This window comes from Mytilus galloprovincialis, chromosome 4 (assembly GCF_965363235.1).
Source record: "Mytilus galloprovincialis chromosome 4, xbMytGall1.hap1.1, whole genome shotgun sequence".
NCBI lineage: Eukaryota > Metazoa > Mollusca > Bivalvia > Mytilida > Mytilidae > Mytilus > Mytilus galloprovincialis.
Window position 1 is genome coordinate 1,546,940 of NC_134841.1, and position 20,458 is coordinate 1,567,397.

General features: G+C 33.1%; 1 protein-coding gene across 4 annotated transcripts; it reads left to right on the plus strand.

The window, feature by feature from the left end:
- Window positions 1-9,108: 9,108 nt before the first annotated feature.
- LOC143071092 (uncharacterized) lies at window positions 9,109-15,967 on the plus strand. Of its 4 annotated transcripts, none has more exons than XR_012976787.1 (4): window positions 9,109-9,190; window positions 11,793-12,034; window positions 13,865-14,083; window positions 15,135-15,967. XR_012976787.1 is itself a non-coding variant. In XM_076245186.1 (4 exons), the coding sequence occupies exons 1-4, from the start codon at window positions 9,682-9,684 to the stop codon at window positions 15,875-15,877; spliced, it is 1,275 nt and encodes a 424-aa protein (XP_076101301.1). In that variant the 5' UTR covers window positions 9,634-9,681; the 3' UTR covers window positions 15,878-15,967. The 4 variants fall into 4 exon arrangements, 2 of the variants coding, with proteins under 2 accessions (XP_076101301.1, XP_076101302.1); XM_076245186.1 differs by lacking the exon at window positions 9,109-9,190 and adding an exon at window positions 9,634-9,752; XM_076245187.1 differs by lacking the exon at window positions 9,109-9,190 and adding an exon at window positions 9,827-9,915.
- Window positions 15,968-20,458: the final 4,491 nt, after the last annotated feature.

Consider the following 20,458-nt stretch of genomic DNA (forward strand, 5'->3'; position numbering starts at 1 on the left):
AAACGATGTTTTATCGCGTTAAACGATGTTCTAACGCGTTAAATGATGTTTTAACGCGTTAAATGATATTTTAACGCGTTAAATGATATTTGAACGAGTTAAATGATATTTTAACGCGTTAAATGATATTTTAACGTGTAAATGATATTTTAACGCGTTCAATGATATTTTAACGCGTTAAAGGATGTTTTAACGCGTTAAAGGATGTTTTATCGCGTTAAACGATGTTTTATCGCGCTAAACGATGTTTTATCGCGTTAAACGATGTTTTATCGCGTTAAACGATGTTCTAACGCGTTAAATGATGTTCTAACGCGTTAAATGATGTTTTAACGCGTTAAATGATATTTTAACGCGTTAAATGATGTTTTAACGCGTTAAACGATGTTTTATCGCGCTCAACGATGTTTTATCGCGTTCAACGATGTTTTAACGCGTTCAACGATGTTTTAACGCGTTAAATGATGTTTTAACGCGTTAAATGATGTTTTAACGCGTTCAACGATGTTTTAACGCGTTATATGATGTTTTAACGCGTTAAATGATGTTTTAACGCGTTAAACGATGTTTTAACGCGTTAAACGATGTTTTATCGCGTTAAACGATGTTTTATCGCGTTAAATGATGTTTTAACGCGTTAAATGATTTAAATGATGTTTTAACGCGTTAAAGGATGTTTTATCGCGTTAAACGATGTTTTATCGCGCTTAACGATGTTTTATCGCGCTAAACGATGTTTTATCGCGTTAAACGATGTCCTAACGCGTTAAATGTTAAACGATGTACTCACGCGTTAAATGATGTTTTAACGCGTTAAATGATATTTTAACGCGTTAAATGATGTTTTAACGCGTTAAAGGATGTTTTTAACGCGTTAAAGGATGTTTTATCGCGTTAAACGATGTTTTGTCGCGCTAAACGATGTTTATTTCGTGTTAAACGATGTTTTAACGCGTTAAATGATGTTTTAACGCGTTAAATGATATTTTTACGCGTTAAATGATGTTTAAACGTGTTAAAGTAATGTATCGTAGCAACGCAATTGTGTTGAATTTAACGCATTAAAGTAATGTATCGTAGCAACGTAATTGTGTTGAATTTAACGCGTTAATGTGATTGATTATGACACATGTGGCCAGTGCGACGGGTATTTTATCGCGATAAACGTCTTTTTTCACCTACGGGTTAAATCCCAAACTTGATAATTGCAAAGTTTAACGCGTTAAATATATTTATTTCTTTACGCGTTAAAATCTCGTTTTAACGCGTTAAAACTGTATTTATCGCGTTAAATGTGATTTTATCGCGTTAAATGTTAACGCGTTACTTTATCGGGTTTTTGACATGATCGGCCTTTCATACAACTCTCCATCTAAATTTAAATTTATAAAAGTAAACTATTGTAGGTCATGGTACGGCCTTCAACACGGAGCCTTGGCTCACACCAAACAGCAAGCTATAAAGGGTCAAAAAAAAAAATACTAGTGTAAAACTATTCAAACGGGACAACAAACGGTCTACTCTACACAAAAACAAGAAGGATGGTTGAGCCGTTAGAGAAAATGGACAAGAAGTCATAAGTACAAAGGTCTACAAATAAACAAACAAAACCTGGAGAGATTTATTATATTTTATGTGAAAATGAGACTGATGGTCGTAGTATGAACGTAGTCAAGTCGTAAGAAGAGCGTGATGAGGACGGCAAGGGCATGGTAGAATCTTACTATGATCGTGCACAGGTCAGCCTGGTGTAGTCGTAGTAGAAGCGTAATTAGGTCGTGATAGTCGTAGTGAGGTCGCAGTAACGTGGCTGTGAGATCGTAGCGCAGTCTCTCCGAAAAGATTTACGCTCTGGTTACGATGGTATAGCGACCTTTGCGATCTTACAACGATCTTAGTGCGCTCTTACTACGCTTCTACTACGACCTGATTTCGCCACGACCGCACCACGATTGTTTTGAACATCTTCAAAGTTGGCCACGCTCATCACGATCTTGAAGACCTCACCACGACCGTGATACGACCTTACTGCGATCTACACAATCGTACTACGATCATCAAAATTTGCATTTTTTTTACAGATCGTAGTGCGATCGTGACCAAGTGGGACTGCGGTATTAGTTTTTTCATCTGATTTGTCTCACATTTTTCATGTCGAGGCCTTTCACAGTTAACTATACGGAATGGGACGACGATGGACGACGATCGCCGAGAGATGAGAGAGGCTCATTTGACCCTTTGAGCTGATTGAGCTAAGCAGTCGACCGAATCATTCGAAAAAAACTATACAATTCCAACCGGATACTATATCTTACGTTTTCAATGTTACTTTACTTTGTAGACTGCGAACATTCAAATGAAAAAAGGAATGATCGTTCGAAATCTACATGCTGTGTGTCAAGATGAATATCTTTATCAATCATCAGCTTTATGAATAAAACATCCTTAAAAGGCAAAAATGTGCAAGATTGTTATAAAGTCGATTGAAAAAAAAAACATAGCATATTTGTTAAATTGTATATTACCTTAACAAAAGACAACCGTATAATTTTATACAAAGATGAGTAGGCTTTTGTTACAATTTCCTTTCGACATCCTGTACAACTTATCATTGTCCAATGTAAAACACGCACTATTTGTCATCCTGTAAATTATTGTTCAGTGTAAAAAAAAAAGACAACAAATGTGTAGGTGTATTGCGTGGGAAATGTTGAAAAGTTAGAATATCAATTCAAATATTTATATTAAATCATGCAATAACAGAAAAGTCTAGGGTTCCCTGTCCTACGTTTTAATGACTTTTTGATTTAGGAACCCAATTTATTAACTTGTGATGGTGTTGATGGGTCGTCTTTGATATCCTTAAATTACTAACAAAATTTTTCATGATTTGCAATCAAATACACAATTTCCAAAAGGAGAGGCGACCGATATCAAAGACACATTCAATCTCATAAGTCAAGAATAAACTGAACACAAAATGGCTGAAAAATTAGAAATGACAAACAGACAAACAACAGTACTAAAACATATCATAGAAAACAAAAGGCTTATGTAATTAGCGACACGAACCCGAACAAAAGCTGGGGTTCTACACATTCTTATATATATTATGTAACATAAAACCTATCATAACAAAAATACCAAACTCTGCGGAAAAGGCAAAATTAAAAGCTCAAACACATCAAATAACTGGATAACAACTCGCATATTCCTGACTTGCAATTGGTAAAGACATTTTCTTATTTAGAAAATAGGGGATCAAACCTGATGTTATAGCTAGCTAAACCTATAATAACATGAAAATAAAACAAACAATTATTGAAGACAGGCTTCTTGCTTGCCATAGGCTTGTAGTGATTGTTGAGCGATCCAATTAGTTGAAGAGCGCTCATTTCTATCCAACAAAAGACTGTGGTGTTGTAGAAAATATAACCTAAGCATTAAAAGACAAAAGACTGTGGTGTTGTAGAAGATATAACCTAAGCATTAAAAGACAAAAGACTGTGGTGTTGTAGAAGATATAACCTAAGCATTGAAAGACAAAAGACTGTGGTGTTGTAGAAGATATAACCTAAGCATTAAAAGACAAAAAACTGTGGTGTTGTAGAAGATATAACCTAAGCATTGAAAGACAAAAGACTGTGGTGTTGTAGAAGATATAACCTAAGCATTGAAAGACAAAAGACTGTGGTGTTGTAGAAGATATAACCTAAGCATTGAAAGACAAAAGACTGTGGTGTTGTAGAAGATATAACCTAAGCATTAAAAGACAAAAAACTGTGGTGTTGTAGAAGATATAACCTAAGCATTGAAAGACAAAAGACTGTGGTGTTGTAGAAGATATAACCTAAGCATTAAAAGACAAAAGACTGTGGTGTTGTAGAAGATATAACCTAAGCATTAAAAGACAAAAGACTGTGGTGTTGTAGAAGATATAACCTAAGCATTAAAAGACAAAAGACTGTGGTGTTGTAGAAGATATGACAAAAGACTGTGGTGTTGTAGAAGATATAACCTAAGCATTGAAAGACAAAAGACTGTGGTGTTGTAGAAGATATAACCTAAGCATTAAAAGACAAAAAACTGTGGTTTTGTAGAAGATATAACCTAAGCATTGAAAGACAAAAGACTGTGGTGTTGTAGAAGATATAACCTAAGCATTAAAAGACAAAAGACTGCGGTGTTGTAGAAGATATAACCTAAGCATTAAAAGACAAAAGACTGTTGTGTTGTAGAAGATATAACCTAAGCATTAAAAGACAAAAGACTGTGGTGTTGTAGAAGATATAACCTAAGCATTAAAAGACAAAAGACTGTGGTGTTGTAGAAGATATAACCTAAGCATTGAAAGACAAAAGACGGTGGTGTTGTAGAAGATATAACCTAAGCATTAAAAGACAAAAGACTGTGGTGTTGTAGAAGATATAACCTAAGCATTGAAAGACAAAAGACTGTGGTGTTGTAGAAGATATAACCTAAGCATTGAAAGACAAAAGACTGTGGTGTTGTAGAAGATATAACCTAAGCATTAAAAGACAAAAGACTGTGGTGTTGTAGAAGATATAACCTAAGCATTAAAAGACAAAAGACTGTGGTGTTGTAGAAGATATAACCTAAGCATTGAAAGACAAAAGACTGTGGTGTTGTAGAAGATATAACCTAAGCATTAAAAGACAAAAGACTGTGGTGTTGTAGAAGATATAACCTAAGCATTGAAAGACAAAAGACTGTGGTGTTGTAGAAGATATAACCTAAGCATTGAAAGACAAAAGACTGTGGTGTTGTAGAAGATATAACCTAAGCATTAAAAGACAAAAAACTGTGGTGTTGTAGAAGATATAACCTAAGCATTGAAAGACAAAAGACTGTGGTGTTGTAGAAGATATAACCTAAGCATTAAAAGACAAAAGACTGTGGTGTTGTAGAAGATATAACCTAAGCATTAAAAGACAAAAGACTGTGGTGTTGTAGAAGATATAACCTAAGCATTAAAAGACAAAAGACTGTGGTGTTGTAGAAGATATGACAAAAGACTGTGGTGTTGTAGAAGATATGACAAAAGACTGTGGTGTTGTAGAAGATATAACCTAAGCATTGAAAGACAAAAGACTGTGGTGTTGTAGAAGATATAACCTAAGCATTAAAAGACAAAAAACTGTGGTGTTGTAGAAGATATAACCTAAGCATTGAAAGACAAAAGACTGTGGTGTTGTAGAAGATATAACCTAAGCATTAAAAGACAAAAGACTGTGGTGTTGTAGAAGATATAACCTAAGCATTAAAAGACAAAAGACTGTGGTGTTGTAGAAGATATAACCTAAGCATTAAAAGACAAAAGACTGTGGTGTTGTAGAAGATATGACAAAAGACTGTGGTGTTGTAGAAGATATAACCTAAGCATTGAAAGACAAAAGACTGTGGTGTTGTAGAAGATATAACCTAAGCATTAAAAGACAAAAAACTGTGGTGTTGTAGAAGATATAACCTAAGCATTGAAAGACAAAAGACTGTGGTGTTGTAGAAGATATAACCTAAGCATTAAAAGACAAAAGACTGTGGTGTTGTAGAAGATATAACCTAAGCATTAAAAGACAAAAGACTGTGGTGTTGTAGAAGATATAACCTAAGCATTGAAAGACAAAAGACTGTGGTGTTGTAGAAGATATAACCTAAGCATTAAAAGACAAAAGACTGTGGTGTTGTAGAAGATATAACCTAAGCATTGAAAGACAAAAGACTGTGGTGTTGTAGAAGATATAACCTAAGCATTGAAAGACAAAAGACTGTGGTGTTGTAGAAGATATAACCTAAGCATTAAAAGACAAAAAACTGTGGTGTTGTAGAAGATATAACCTAAGCATTGAAAGACAAAAGACTGTGGTGTTGTAGAAGATATAACCTAAGCATTAAAAGACAAAAGACTGTGGTGTTGTAGAAGATATAACCTAAGCATTAAAAGACAAAAGACTGTGGTGTTGTAGAAGATATAACCTAAGCATTAAAAGACAAAAGACTGTGGTGTTGTAGAAGATATGACAAAAGACTGTGGTGTTGTAGAAGATATGACAAAAGACTGTGGTGTTGTAGAAGATATAACCTAAGCATTGAAAGACAAAAGACTGTGGTGTTGTAGAAGATATAACCTAAGCATTAAAAGACAAAAAACTGTGGTGTTGTAGAAGATATAACCTAAGCATTGAAAGACAAAAGACTGTGGTGTTGTAGAAGATATAACCTAAGCATTAAAAGACAAAAGACTGTGGTGTTGTAGAAGATATAACCTAAGCATTAAAAGACAAAAGACTGTGGTGTTGTAGAAGATATAACCTAAGCATTAAAAGACAAAAGACTGTGGTGTTGTAGAAGATATGACAAAAGACTGTGGTGTTGTAGAAGATATAACCTAAGCATTGAAAGACAAAAGACTGCGGTGTTGTAGAAGATATAACCTAAGCATTAAAAGACAAAAAACTGTGGTGTTGTAGAAGATATAACCTAAGCATTGAAAGACAAAAGACTGTGGTGTTGTAGAAGATATAACCTAAGCATTAAAAGACAAAAGACTGTGGTGTTGTAGAAGATATAACCTAAGCATTAAAAGACAAAAGACTGTGGTGTTGTAGAAGATATAACCTAAGCATTAAAAGACAAAAGACTGTGGTGTTGTAGAAGATATAACCTAAGCATTAAAAGACAAAAGACTGTGGTGTTGTAGAAGATATAACCTAAGCATTGAAAGACAAAAGACTGTGGTGTTGTAGAAGATATAACCTAAGCATTAAAAGACAAAAGACTGTGGTGTTGTAGAAGATATAACCTAAGCATTGAAAGACAAAAGACTGTGGTGTTGTAGAAGATATAACCTAAGCATTGAAAGACAAAAGACTGTGGTGTTGTAGAAGATATAACCTAAGCATTAAAAGACAAAAGACTGTGGTGTTGTAGAAGATATAACCTAAGCATTAAAAGACAAAAGACTGTGGTGTTGTAGAAGATATAACCTAAGCATTGAAAGACAAAAGACTGTGGTGTTGTAGAAGATATAACCTAAGCATTAAAAGACAAAAGACTGTGGTGTTGTAGAAGATATAACCTAAGCATTAAAAGAGATATTCAAACGCATATAAGTCGAAAATAAACTGAAAACGAAAAAGACAAGTAGACAAATAATAGATCGTTTATAGTGTATTAATGTACATTTTTTGATTGAGTTAAGCCTGCCAATAGATATTTTACCGTGTGGTTTTCTATGTTGTGATGTTATGCTATTGTTTCAGAACAAAGGAGAAGGTTTGGATCAATTAAAACGTTTAATACCGCTGCAATTGTTTGCACCTGTCCTAAGTCAGAAATCTGATGTACAGTAGTTGTCGTTTGTTTATGTAATTTATACGTGTTTCTCGTTTCTCTTTTATTTTTTATAGATTTTATATAGATTAGACCGTTGGTTTTCCCGTTTGAATGGTTTTACTCTAGTAATTTTGGGGCCCTTTATAGCTTGTTGCTCGGTGTGAGCAAAGGCTCCGTGTTGAAGGCCGTACATTGACCTATAATGGTTTACTTTTTTTTAAATTGTAATTTGAATGGAGAGTTGTCTCATTGCCACTCACACCACATCTTCCTATATCTAAATAATAGTTCACAAAACACACTATACCGATTACCATTTTACGAAAATGTCAAACTGATATCCTTTGTAAATAAATCAACAAGATTATTATATTAATGATGTCTTTAAATTATACAATGACTTTGTTTATGTTGTCAGAGCAGGTTCGTTTATCAATTCATTTGAAGTGCACACATTCTATATAAATGTACATTGACCCCTAATTGATAATTGACTTGATTTACAACTAGTTTTGTTTGTTTTAGAAAGGTTCAAGTTGAATACATATCTTTCTCTTTATCATCGTTAACGTAATAATATTTTAAAATTTTCATTTTCAAACTAGGTTAAATAATTCAACGTTTAAAAGATCAAACATTTCAATCAAAATACGAAAAAAATAGTAGAAGAGAAAGAAAGAGTGAAACGGCACAAGATATACATGTAAATTTAAATTTCAAATGAACTTAAACATTGCTTAAAATTTCAAATATTAATCAATATGTATATTAAAGGATTAATGCATTTTTAATTTAGATTTCTTGATTTATAAAACATTTTGTTTCTTATTGAACTATGTTATAGACTCTCATTAGCTCGAAAATTTCTTATTTCGGAATGATGAATTCTTTTTAATCAATTTTATTGAACAACTTTATAAACTTTCCTTTCAACTCAAAAAGAAATACAAGCAAATAGTTATTAAACCCGATATTAATTTCAAAACTCAGTAAGAAATTCAACAAGCACTAACAAGAGTGACGAAAAATACAAGAGGAAAAGTCAAACTGATAGATCGAAAATAAACTGACAACGCTATGGCTAAAAAAGATAAAAGACAAACACAAATAATACTACACAAGACACAACATAGAAAACTAAAGACTTAGCAACACGAACCCCACTAGAGTGATCTCAGGTGCTCAACAAGAGTAAGCAAATCCTGCTCCACATGTGGCACCCGTGGATTTGCTCATGTTTGTCAAACATGGTAAATAGTCTTGTTCTGTACGTCATATTCGTGAAAAGGGAACGGAATTGTAGTTTCGACATCAGGAATATATCCGATGTCATCTGTGAAACGGATATTCCATAACAATCAACTTACTCAATATGGCGTCCATAAACTTTACAAAGGGATGATTTCAACTTTACCATTTTGAAATCTTGGTTTAATATATCCTTGTGAGCAGCTCTATCAAGGAAACCATGATAGGATAAAAAAAGTAAATAAAAAAATACTGAATTCCGAGGAAAATTCAAAACGGAAAGTCCCTTATCAAATGGCAAAATCAAAAGATAAAACACATCGAATGGACAACAACTTTTTCCATTTCTTTCATTTGTTTGTATGATTGACAACTTTATCTTGAGAGAATTATTTTTTAAGGTTTATTTAAATTGACCCTTAATGACCTGCACCAGTATTCACCACGAAATCCAGCGTTGTTATCTAATACTGAAATTTGTTACATGTATAGTTTCCTTCTTCCCTAAAGGATTACATTACTTTACTAAAACATTATGATTTATTACTTATCATGCTGTATTTGTTTCGTTGGACTCTAATGTCGCTAAGTATGTTTTATGATGCCTTTTATGGACAAGCACATAACTTATCATGCTGTATTTGTTTCGTCGGACTCTTATGTAGCTAAGTATGTTTTATGATGCCTTTTGTGGACAAGCACATTACTTATCATGTTGTATTTGTTTCGTCGGACTCTTATGTAGCTAAGTATGTTTTATGATGCCTTTTGTGGACAAGCACATTACTTATCATGCTGTATTTGTTTCGTCGACTCTTATGTAGCTAAGTATGTTTTATGATGCCTTTTGTGGACAAGCACATAACTTATCATGCTGTATTTGTTTCGTCGGACTCTTATGTAGCTAAGTATGTTTTATGATGCCTTTTGTGGACAAGCACATTACTTATCATGCTGTATTTGTTTCGTCGGACTCTTGTTATGTAGCTATGTATGTTTTATGATGCCTTTTGTGGACAAGCACATTACTTATCATGCTGCATTTGTTTCGTCGGACTCTTATGTAGCTAAGTATATTTTATGATGCCTTTTGTGTACAAGCACATTACTTATCATGCTGTATTTGTTTCGTCGGACTCTTATGTAGCTAAGTATGTTTTATGATGCCTTTTGTGGACAAGCACATTACTTATCATGCTGTATTTGTTTCGTCGGACTCTTGTTATGTAGCTAAATATGTTTTATGATGCCTTTAGTGTACAAGCACATTACTTATCATGCTGTATTTGTTTCATCGGACTCTTATGTAGCTAAGTATGTTTTATGATGCATTATGTAGCTAAGTATGTTTTATGATGCCTTTTGTAGCTAAGTATGTTTTATGATGCCTTATGTAGCTAAGTATGTTTTATGATGCCTTATGTAGCTAAGTATGTTTTATGATGCCTTATGTAGCTAAGTATGTTTTATGATGCCTTATGTAGCTAAGTATGTTTTATGATGCCTTATGTAGCTAAGTATGTTTTATGATGCCTTATGTAGCTAAGTATGTTTTATGATGCCTTATGTAGCTAAGTATGTTTTATGAGATTTATTAGTCTGACACTTTTACAGATTAATGATATATTCAAAATTATTTCGTCCAAATGTCATACTTCTATTTGGTTGTAAGTAATAAAATTGATTATTTTCGAAATTTTATTAATGTTTATTAAAATTTTCATACACATATTTGATATTTTATCACGTAATAAAATGATCTAAAAATAGAATTGATTATGTACGATAACATAATTTATTAGAAGAATAACAGCTCCTTGTTTGTAAGTTATAAATATATATATAAGATTAAGCTAGACATCGTTCATTATTCGTATCATTATATTAAAAATTACCAAAGATTTTTATATAATCTTGTACGACAGCCGGGCATTTGTTTACAAAAAGACTAAAATGCCAAATGAACTACTGACTTGAAGAGCATCACGCCTCAAAAAGATACCAGAAAAACAGTCAAACTCATAAATCGAAAATAAATTGACAACGCCATGGATAAAAATGAAAAAGACAAACAGACAAACAATAGTACACATGACACAACATAGAAAACTATAGAAAACTAAAGAATAATCAACACGAACCCCGTCAAAAACTAGGAGTGATCTCATGTGCTCCGGAAGGGTAAGCAGATCCAGCTCCACATGTGGCATCCGGAGTGTTGCTTATGTTAAAACAAATCCGGTAAAAAGTCTTAACTCGGTAGGTCATATTCATGATAGGAAGGAGACAAATTTCATCCAGGTTTTTATTTAAAGAAAAAAAGGTACCAGGATTATAATTCAGTACGCCAGACGCGTGTTTGTCTTCATAAGACTCATCAGTGACGCTTATATCAAAATATTTATAAAGCCATACAAGTACAAAGTTGAAGAGCATTGAGGATCCAAAATTCATAAAGTATAACCTACTGGTTGTAACAATTGGTAATTGCATTGTAAAGGATGATACCGCTTAATAAATGATAAGACAATGGTAAACACGAGGTTGGAACTGTTGTTCAGACTTTGAAAAACAAAAGTAAAGATGACCCTTATTAAATGCAAACACTGTACAAACAATGTTTAAATGCAGCATCAATAAAATAATTTGGAATAATTTTGAATCTCCATGCTAGGTCTTTGTATATGTAGAATCAATGGTTTGTTGAGTAACATTTATTGTGTTCGAACTTAACATTCGTGTGTTCTGTGTATTATTTAAGTATTATCATATTACCATTTATTGGTATACTTCTTCCATATTTTCGAAGAATTACAGGAATTTTGGGTCCACAATGCTCCAACTTCGTACTTTATTTGAACCTTTTAACTTTTTGTGATTCAAACGTCACTGATGAGTCTTTTGTAGACATTCCTCGAGTCTGCGAAACTACAAAATTTCTATCCTGGTATAGATCTATGAGTTTATTAACACCAATGTTGGCGTTTACTAGATGTTGCATGTAAGATAAAACAATTCAAAGTATAAGTAGCGAAAGAGCTAGGATGCGGGTAAGTTGTCGGTATAATATATTAGTTGCTTATGTATTACTTCTCTAATCTTAAAGCTATTTATTTTTTACATTAATTTTGTAGTTCTTTATAATGTTAACTAATTCAACTAATTCCAACATACCTGCACATACATTGTAGCATTATAGAAGATCCAGCAGATACACCAATGGACGAATCAAGCGACGATGACATCAACAAAGGTTCTGATGACATAAAGAATATTGAAAACCAGAAATATTTGCCCGTCTTTGTGGATGACGAGGTTTATCAAGACAAATTAAAACTAGCTATTGTGTTAATGCCTTTCATTATTCTTATTTTGTCGATAACTACGACGACATTTGTTAGAAAAGACGATGAAATTTCTCTGTCAGCTTCAGGTAATTAAACAAAGTATTTAAAATCAAACCTTCCCGATTGCTTTTGTGCTAGCTAAACCTCACACTTATATATGTATGATAGTTGTTTGGTAAAAATAGGTTGATTAACCCATTAAGACATAATTGGTTAACGTGGTAATTGTAAGGAGACTACAAAGCCGTTCGGCGATGCTTCAAGGTGCGCATTTTGAATTGTTTTTATCTTAAGTCTTTTTTTACAATATGGTTATCAATGTATTCAAAATTTTGAATTATATCTTATTCATTCAAATGTGACGTCATTTTGTCATTTTTTGATGATCTGTTTTACAAATTCAAATGTGACGTCATTTTTTGTCATTTTTTACAATTTCTAATATGACGTCACTTGGCGTTGAGGTTTGAACTTATTCGGATGTGTTGCATTTTGTCGGGTTATGTAATGCATTTCGATTGTTTCCTGTAATAAGTTAATACTTCAGTGTTATCATGTACATCTTTTGTTTAGTCATTTTATAAAATTTACTGTTTGCAAAAGTATAAATTATTCTAAATAAAAGGGATGTTCTGGTACCTAACAGAAAATCCAGGCCGTTTTTGGCACAACTTTTTTTTAACTTTTTTTGAGCTTTTGGTCCTCGAGGCTTTCAAACTTTTGTATATGGGCGTCACTAGTAAGTCTTTTTTGGACAAAAAGCACTGGCGTATTAAATTTTTTTTAAACTTGTTGCCTTTTGTTAGCTATTATTCGTGTGTTTCTTTGTCAATTGTGTTCTTCTTTTTATTTGTATTGTAGTCCTGTAATGTTGTGTTGTCATTTTAATGTTATATTTCACATGGCCATAAAAAAAGGGAGGTTTGGCATGCCACAAAACCAGGTTCAACCCACCATTTTTTCCTTTAAAAATGTCCTGTACCAAGTCAGGAATATGGCCATTGTTATATTATAGATCGTTTCTGTGTGTGTTACATTTTAACGTTGTGTTTCCATTATGTCGTTTGATTTCTCTTATTTTTGAGTGTGAATTCACATTACTATAAGACGTGTCACGGTACTTATCTATCCCAAATTCATGTATTTGGTTTTGATGTTATATTTGTTATTTTCATAGGATTTTGTCTAATGCTTAGTCCGTTTCTGTGTGTGTATGTGTGTGTTACATTTTAATGTTGTGTCGTTGTTCTCCTCTTATATTTAATGCGTTTCCCTCAGTTTTAGTTTGTCACCCCGATTTTGTTTTTTGTCCATGGATTTATGAGTTTTGAACAGCGGTATACTACTGTTGTCTTTATTTTTGAATTGTTGGCTCTATTATCAGAAGTGAGAAAATCGCGTAATGTATTCATTATACAAAATCAAACACACATTTAACAAACCAAAAGCACATGAACAGCGTTTTTAATGACAAAGCAGCCTAAGATGAGGTCTTCAGCACGTATCAAACGTAATCCACGTTTAAAACCGCTCCTTACACCGTTTGGAATGCAAGTTATTTAGAATATTTTGACTATTTTATCTAATATGTCGGTTTAGTTCACGCATCATTGTTAATATAACTGAATTTGATGAGACTGTCATCAAAGTGAGAGGTTTAGAGCTATAAATCCAGGTTTAATCCACCATTTTCTACATTTGAAAATGTCTGTACCAAGTCAGGAATATGACAGTTCTTGTCTATTTGTTTTTTATGTGTTTTGTTATTTGATTTTGCCATGTGATTATAGACTTTCCAATTAGATTTTTCTCTAAGTTCAGTATTTTTGTGATTTTACTTTTTATTGATACATGTCTTACATTCTATTTTTAGATAATTATATACATACTTGTAATCTAATTTATTCTAACTTTAGAAATTTCAGGATGTTCCATCCCGTTTCATGGAGAAATTTTGAGACTTTCAAGACAATTGGAAAACATAAGCGTGTTATTGATGAATGAACATGTTTCAGTTGAAGCACATGGTAAGAATATTAAGCAGCAAAGGAAGACACACACATGTGTATGTGATCAACTAAATGGTGAATTAAAAAGATTAAAGGAAAAAGTTCAGCTGTTAAATTCCTCAAAGGGTAAGCTACTATTAGAGATACAAGAGAGGCGAGACATATCCCTAAGGGATTTTCACACTCAGATGTCGATGACAAACTGACAACGCCAGCATAACTCGAAACACGACCAAAATACAAACAATAGTATACAAAACACAACATAGAATGGGCAACACGAACAACTCCATAAACAAGTGGTTATTTCAGATGCTCCCGAATAGGAAGCAGATCTTGTTCCATTAGTCGTTGAATATATAGGTCGTTATCTGTGAAGCAGATATTCAATTCGTAATGGTCAACCAACAGTCATCACGTCCTTAAGATATTTGAAGATATCACTCAAAGCTCACAACTCCGAGTCCTTAGTTTGATAGCTTCCTAGTTATTAGATACCCTCTATGAAGGAAATCACGTCAGTAAATGTAAGCTCTAGAATATCGTGTTAAATGGGAGATATACACTACAATTGTAGACGTTGTTGTAAGTTACTACAAAGAGATGGCAATTATAAAATTGGTAGGCTATAATCATATTTTCGTTGTTGTAAAGTTTTGTTCTCAGCCAACCATCAATGTCAATTTCTAATTAGGAGGCATATTTAACTGTATCTTCTGTATTCATAAAATTAATGATATATTTAATAATATTGCAATTCAAATATTCTTTTGTTGGTTTGTCTTCTGTATAGTAAATTTTGTTCAGATCATTCAAATTTAGAAATTTGTGAACTCCTTATAACTATGCATAAACCAAAGGCATTTTTTAAAAACATATCAACCATTGTAAATATATCAAAAACAAAAATATCTAACAAAGAAATGACATTTAAACACTTGACAAAAGACGTTTGAAACCAAAAATGTCCGAAAATGACTCAAATAGCATATTTTAGGTTATGCTAACAGTGCTAAAGCAAATGTCACACATGTGTTTTACATTGATTTTGCATGATAGTTTTAAAACATTTACCTGCTTGAGGGTTGAACACTGTTCATGATTTTCGACATGTGTGTCGACAATGCATTGTCTAATATGAATGAAATTTGATTTTGTTCTATTTTTCTTATTTTAGATAACAAAGACACAATTAAAACAGATAAAGATGTTTACACACCACGACAGAGAAGAAATATCAATGAACTTGCTTTCCTTTCTTCAAGTCATTATAGATTGGCTTATGGGAACCGATGTTTCACTGGTCATACGGATTACATTGATGTTATTTTCAAACTAAATCTATTTCATCCAAATGTAAATGACAATGGCACGCTATTGTTTGAATTTGGACTGGCATCAACTGTCGAATATCTGGTAAAAGACGTTTATGATAATCAAATGTTAACAGTGAAGGCTTTTAGATGTAAACATGCATTTGGAATTTGTCTAGAAGTTACAGATGAAATATCGTCAAAGATTGATGTCAGTGTTTTTAAACAAACACCAGAATGGATTCAAGGACATATCACCATGGGACTTCAAAGTTCAAGGTTCATGCTCATGTCAGAAAATCAGAATATATACATCGGAAGTAAACTGAATATGTCACGTGGTTTGGAAGTATGGCCAGTGTTTGGGATATACAATTCACATTTAATAAGCATGTCAATTAAAATTCATTCAAATAACCTCATCAGTTTCAATAGAACCAGTTTGGATCCACATCTGTTTATTTCAGATGATAACAATACAATAGCAAATTGGTATTTACAATTCGAACAGATACAAACATTAAGTTTAGAAAACGTTTATATGTACATTGAAAAAGCATTCTTTGTCATTATGCCCCTTATGTATTTGCTACGTGGTGAAGACTAGGCTGGTTAATAATTTAAAGCGATGTTCATGAATGTGCTTTTAGTTTATTAAATATGTGTATGATTTTGTTTCATAAATAACTTCATTATGCCTTCTTTCTCAATTCTCATAATTAATCCAACACTTCAAAATTTGGAAAAAATTGATACCCATATTGATTAAAAATGCATAAGAATGACATTATCAAGATGCTTAATTTCTTGATTGACAACATATTTGTTACGCTTGAAGGACATGTTTTTCAACAGACTGTCGGCATTCCAATGGGAACCAATTGTGCATCTCTTCTTGCCGACTTGTTTCATTATCATTATGAGACTGACTTACATTCAGGAACTTCTTGGGATGAAACATAAAAATTTACCAATATCTTTTAAATTTGCTTTCCGCTAAATAGATGATGTTCTCTCACTAAATAATTCAAGAATTGGTGACTTTGTTGAACGCATCTATCCCAGAGATAAAGGATACAGCAGACACAGTCTGCCTTATATGTTGACTTACATCTAGAAATTTACAGTAATGGTCGGTTAAAAAAAAACTTTACGACAAACGAGATGATTTCAGCTCCCCAACTGTGAGCTTTCCATTTCTATGTAGCAACATTACAGCAGCGCCTGCATACTGAGTATGTATCTTCTTATAGATACGATATTCCTGCGCTTGTATTTCCTAACATGATTTCCTTGACATAGGGTTGCTGCTCACAACATAAACAACATAACGGGTGTCTAATGTGGAGCAGGATATGCGTATCCTTCCGGAGCACCTGAGATCACCCCCATTTTTTGGGTGGGTTTCGTGTTGCTCAGTCTTTAGTTCTCTTTGTTGTTTCTTGTGAACTATTATTTGTCTGTTTGTCTTTTTCATTTTAAGCCATGGCGTTGTCAGGTTATTGTCGATTTTTGAGATTGACTGTTACTCTGGTACCTTTCGCCCCTCTTTTATAATGTTTATGGTAGATCCTAGTAAAACTTATGAAAATGTTTTGGAGTAGATTATATTTACTTTATTCCCGTCAGTCTTCTTGTATATGAACTGTCCATTTAATAAAACAACGTACTGTTTGTATTATTATAAAAATACGTTTCATGGAGAAATTTTAAGACTTTCAAGGCAATTTGAAAACATGAGCGCGTTATTGATGAATGAACATGTTTCAGTTGATGCACATGGGAAGAACATTAAGCAACAAAGGAAGACACACACATGTGTATGTGATCAACTAAATGGTGAATTGAAAAGACTAATAGAAAAAGTTCATCTATTAAACTCCACGAAGGATAAACTGCTATTAGAGATACAAGAGAGGCGAGACATATCCCAAAGGAATTTTCACACTCAGATGTTGATGACAAACTGACAACGCCAGCTCTAAACACGACCAAATACAAACAATAGTATACAAAACATAACATAGAATGAGCAACACGAAAAACTCCATAAACAAGTGGTTATTTCAGATGCTCCCGAATAGGAAGCAGATCTTGTTCCATGAGTCGTTAAACATATAGGTCGTTATCAGTGAAGCAGATAATACATAATGGTCAACCAACATTCATGACGGCCGGAAAATATTTGAAGAGATCTGAGAATTCTCAGTTTGATAGCTTCCTAGTTATCAGAGACCCTCTATGAAGGAAATCACGTCAATAAATGTACGTTCTAGAATAGCGTGTTAACTTGATACACTACATATGCAGACGTTCTTGGCATGTAAGTGCATAGAGATGGAAATTTCATAATTGGGAGGCTATAGTCATCTTGTCGATGACGTAAGATTATGTTCTCAGTCCAACGTCAATGTCAAATTCTAGTAAGAAGTCATATTTAACTTTATCTCACCTCCAATTCATTTCTAGGAATATGATTGGTTAAAATCAACTGCTTAGAGACCGTGTATATACCACAGTATGTTAGTAGGCGGGGCTTATTTTAATACATGGTTAGTAGTGGTTTAACATCCCTTTAAAAACAACACAGTGCTAAGGGGAAATCTTAAAGGTTTCAAAACAAGGAGAAATTGTTGATGAACGAATGAACTAAATTCATATAATAAAGCTAAAAAGTTGGTAGTGTTTACATTTTTTTTTGTATGTATAAACCAATGTGAGTATAGGTACTAAATGCAAACGGTATTGAAGGTTGGGTTACTTTGATAAGCCACTATTCGACATACCACGTTTTTATATAGTATGAAGATAAATTTATTTATTGATTGCGACTTTTTGTATTTCTTTTGTTGTTATAACGTGACTCTATATTTCTATTATGAATTACTATATACGTTGAACCACAAACGTCAAAATCATTCAATCGCGTAGTGGAATTAACTATTTGTGGATTCTTATAAATTCTATTTATAACTTTTGGACTAGTTTACATCTCGGTCTATTTCTGAAATTTATTCTCACATACTTTTGATTTTTTAACCCTGTATGCTAACATTGCCTATGTAAAATTTTAGAATCGTTTGTATGCACATTGAACGACAAATTTATGTGACGTATAAAATTTTCTGACGTCAGACACTCAAATCAATGAATGTGTTCGTAGTTAGTAGATGTTTTTGTGTTCTGTTAAATTGTTCCTTTCACAATCAGAAGCTCAAACACATCAAACGAATGAATAACAACTGTCATACTCCTGACTTGGTACAGGCATTTACTTATGTAGAAAATGGTAGATTATACCTGGTTTAAAAGCTAGTTAAACATCTTACTTGTATGGCAGTCGCATCAAATTCAATTATATTGAATCCAAGTAATTTGAAAAGCTTTCACATTACTTTGAAAGTAAGGTCTTTTGCACGGAGCCTTAGCTTTTGTTGTTCTTGTCTTTCATGTTTACTTAATATGTACTTTGTCTATAAAATGTCTTTATACTATTAGTTATTCGTTTAAAATGATTAAACTTATAACAAGATATTGTTTAATCTACCATTTTCAACATTTGAAAATGTCTGTACTAAGTCAGGAATATGACAGTTGTTGTCCATTCGTTTTTGATGTGTTTTGTCATTTGATTTTTTACCATGATTAAGGACTTTCCGATTTGATTTTCCTCTGAGTTCAGTATTTTAGTGATTTTACTTTGGACTGCTGCACCGCAATTTTTGACATTTTTACCTATTATGTTTAAATAAGAAGATGTGATATGATAGCACATGAGACAACTCTGCACAAGAGACCAACAGACAAATACTGTTTTTTTCTCATATATAGTCAAAATAATGGAATGCAATGCGACTGTCGTTCAAGGGAGAGGTTAGATAGCTTTGAAACCAAGTTTGATCCACCATTTTCTATATGAAAATGCCTGTACCACGTCAGAAATTTTAAAATTGTTTTCATTCATTTGATAGATTTGATCTTTTGATTTTGCCATTTGATAAATGACTTTCCGTTTTGAATTTACATTAGAGTTCAGTAATTTTGTTATTTTAATTTTCACTGATGAAGGGGGTAAAAGGGTTTTGGTATCTGTCCACTGATCCTAAAGTCAGGATGATTTAAATGGTTGGACATTTGGTGAACGTTCCAGCTGAAGACAATGACTGGAAAAATAAAGCATACCCTGCGCTGTTCACCTTATTAAGATTATTCCAAAGGTTTTGTACCTTCTTAACTACAGAAACACTGATCAAGATGATTTGAGAGGAATGAATCCATTTTGAACCACTCCCATTGTCAGTTTAACCAGACTTCTCATACTAAACTAGTTATTTGACCAAAATGGTTCGAATGATTTCATGCATTCTGATTTTCATTACTTATGTCACGAACTATCATTTTCGTAACCAGTTGTATGTACCAAACACACAAAAATAATTCCAAAGATAGGCATCAATCAAATGCTAGAAATTGACAATGAGGGTCGGTTGAAAACAAAACTTTACGACAAAAGAGATGATTTCAGCTTTCCAATTATGAACTTTCCATTTCTAAGTAGCAACATTCCAGCAGCACCTGCATACGGGGTATATATCTCCCAATTGATACGATATTCCCGTGCTTGCATTTCCTATCATGATTTTCTTGATAGAGGGTTACTACTCACAAGGAAGCTATTAAACCAAGAGTTCCAAATGGTGAAGTTGAAATCATCCCTTCGTAAATTTTACGGACGCCATCACGAGTTGGTTGACCGTTATGGAATAACCGTTTCACAAATGATATGTTCCTTGTGTCGTAACTACAATCCCCTTCCCTTTCATGAATGTGACCTACCGAATTAGACTATTTAATGGATTTGTAATCACATAAGCAACACGACGGGTGCCACATGTGGAGCAGGATCTGCTTACCCTTCCGGAGCACCTGAGATCACCCCTAGTTTTTGTTGGGGTTCGTGTTGTTTATTCTTTAGTTTTCTATGTTGTGTCATGTGTAGTATTGTTTTTCTGTTTGTCTTTTTCATTTTTAGCCATGGCGTTGTCAGTTTGTTTTAGATTTATGAGTTTGACTGTCCCTTTGGTATGTTTCGTCCCTTTTTTATAGTTAATAAACTCATCATAGATAACAGGATTGAAACTTTTGAACCAGATGCGCGATTCGTTAACAAAAATCTCATTAGTGTCAC